At 41.3% G+C, this 2148-nt stretch overlaps 1 protein-coding gene across 1 annotated transcript; it reads left to right on the top strand.

Moving 5' to 3' along the window:
• The first annotated feature begins 618 nt into the window (after positions 1-618).
• LOC103609988 (vomeronasal type-1 receptor 1-like) lies at positions 619-1861 on the top strand. The gene has a single exon (XM_008594238.1). The coding sequence runs from the start codon at positions 869-871 to the stop codon at positions 1859-1861; it is 993 nt and encodes a 330-aa protein (XP_008592460.1). The 5' UTR covers positions 619-868.
• Positions 1862-2148: the final 287 nt, after the last annotated feature.

Below are 2148 nucleotides of genomic sequence, written 5' to 3'. Positions count from 1 at the left end.
AAAAAAAAAAAAAAAAAAAGGAAATAAAAAAAACAAAATGCCAAAATATAAAATAAAATTAATTAATATAAGTGTAGGTTCTACCCTGTCCCTCCACCATGGTCACAGTCTGCTCCTAAAGGAACACATGTGAATTATTTTTGCTTATTCCTTCTCTTGTTATGAAATAAATATTATTGTTATAAAAGTACATATATGTTGAAATTCTGTATTTTTAATATACTTTATTATTAGAGCTGTTTTAGGTTCACAACAGAATTGAGCAGAAGGTATAGAGATTTCCCCACACACCTGCCCCCCACATGCAGATCCTCCCTCTAGGTCAACATCCCACAAGTGATACATTTGTTACAGCTGATGGGCCTGTACTGACACATCATGACTACCCAAGATTTAAAGTTTACATTAGGGGTCACTCCTAGTCTTGTTCATTTTATCGGTTTAGACAAATGTAAAATGTCATGTACCCACCATGATAGTATCACACACAGCAGGTTCACTGCCCTAAAAATCTTCTGTGCTCCACCTGTTCATCCCTCCCTCCCTCTTTATGCTGCCAACCACCAATTATTCAGTGTCTCCATAACTTTGCCTTTTCCACAGCGTCATGCAGTTGGAATCATACAGTGTGCAGCCTTCTCACATCGGCCTGCTTACTAATTGACGTTGAGGTTGTTTACATAATAGCTCTTCAGTAAATAATCTTTGCACACATTAGCATATATTATTAGTATCCACTGAGAGTGAAAAACTCTGTGTTCCTTTCAGCACAGGAAACTACCAGCCACAGTCATGGTAATGCTTCTTTCATTCCTCTACTCATTCCTCAGATGTCAGTAGAAACCAACGTCCCGTAGGAATTGATGTGATGGGTTCTCCTAACTTGGAGATGGAGATCATCGTCCTCACTCAGGCCAGCATTGGAATCCTGGGAAATTCCTTCCTCCTTTGTCTTTATAACTTTATTCTGCTCACCGGACACCAGGTGAGACCCACAGACTTGATTCTCAACCAGCTGGTCTTCGCCAACTCCTTGGTGCTCTTCTCCAAAGGGATCCCCCAGACAATGGCATCTATTGGACAAAAATATTTCCTGGATGATGCTGCCTGTAAAGTTGTCTTTTATCTTCACAGAGTGGGCAGGGGGGTTTCCCTCAGCACCACCTGCCTCCTGAGTGTCTTCCAGGCTGTTAAGCTTTCTTCCAATTATTATGCAAGGTTGGAGATCAGAATGAGATCCCCAAAGTGCATTGGTTTCTGTTGCTTATTTATCTGGATCCTGCATCTCCTGTTAAACACGGGAGTTCCTTTGAGTATTACTCGGTCACTAAATGGAAAAAATATAAGTTTGATGAGAAAAAATTTTGGCTACTGCTCTGCCTCCTTTTTAGCTAAATTTATAAATGGAGTACATTTTATCATATTTTCTCTCTTTGATGCAATAAGTTTGGGCCTCATGGCCTGGGCTAGTGGCTCCATGGTCTTTATCCTACAAAGGCATAAACTGCGAGTCCAATACATCCACAGCAGCAGCCTCTCCAAGCCCAGACGTTCCCATGTGGGCAGAGCCACAGGCACCATCCTGATCCTGGTGAGCTCCTTTATTTTATTTTACTCAGTCTCTTCCATTTTGACTGCCTGTCTTTCTTTGATGGATCCGGGCCAGTGGCTGGTGCTCACCTCTTTGCTTGTGACTTCATGTTTTCCAACATTCAGTCCCTTTGTGCTTATCAGCAGTGACACCCGAGTCTACTACTTCTGCTTTTCCCACTCGGAAAGAAAAACAATATTTTTTCCAACCTTCTCATGCATCAAAGGATGTCACTTCTCCCCAGGGAAATCGTTTACTCTCTCCTTATGACTATTAAGTGCCAGGTACTCTGTTAGGAGTCTTGATACTCTGCGTTTAAGGGATCCATAACGATTGCCCTCACTGATCTCATTTTGTACACATAAAGTAAGCTTGCACTAATAATTACGTAAAGATTACTGAATGCAAATTTGTTATGTCCTTCAATAGGGATAACCAGGGCTTTTTGAGATTGAAGGGTGGCAGGATATGCCACCCCAAAATATGCCACTTTGACAGAAGTGTTTCTGAACTGAGATGAGTTCTTTTTCCTTCTCACCAAATGAGTAAACAGCCTC

This window comes from Galeopterus variegatus, unplaced genomic scaffold, assembly GCF_000696425.1.
Source record: "Galeopterus variegatus unplaced genomic scaffold, G_variegatus-3.0.2 Scaffold10418, whole genome shotgun sequence".
NCBI lineage: Eukaryota > Metazoa > Chordata > Mammalia > Dermoptera > Cynocephalidae > Galeopterus > Galeopterus variegatus.
This window is presented reverse-complemented; position numbering and strand designations above follow the sequence as displayed.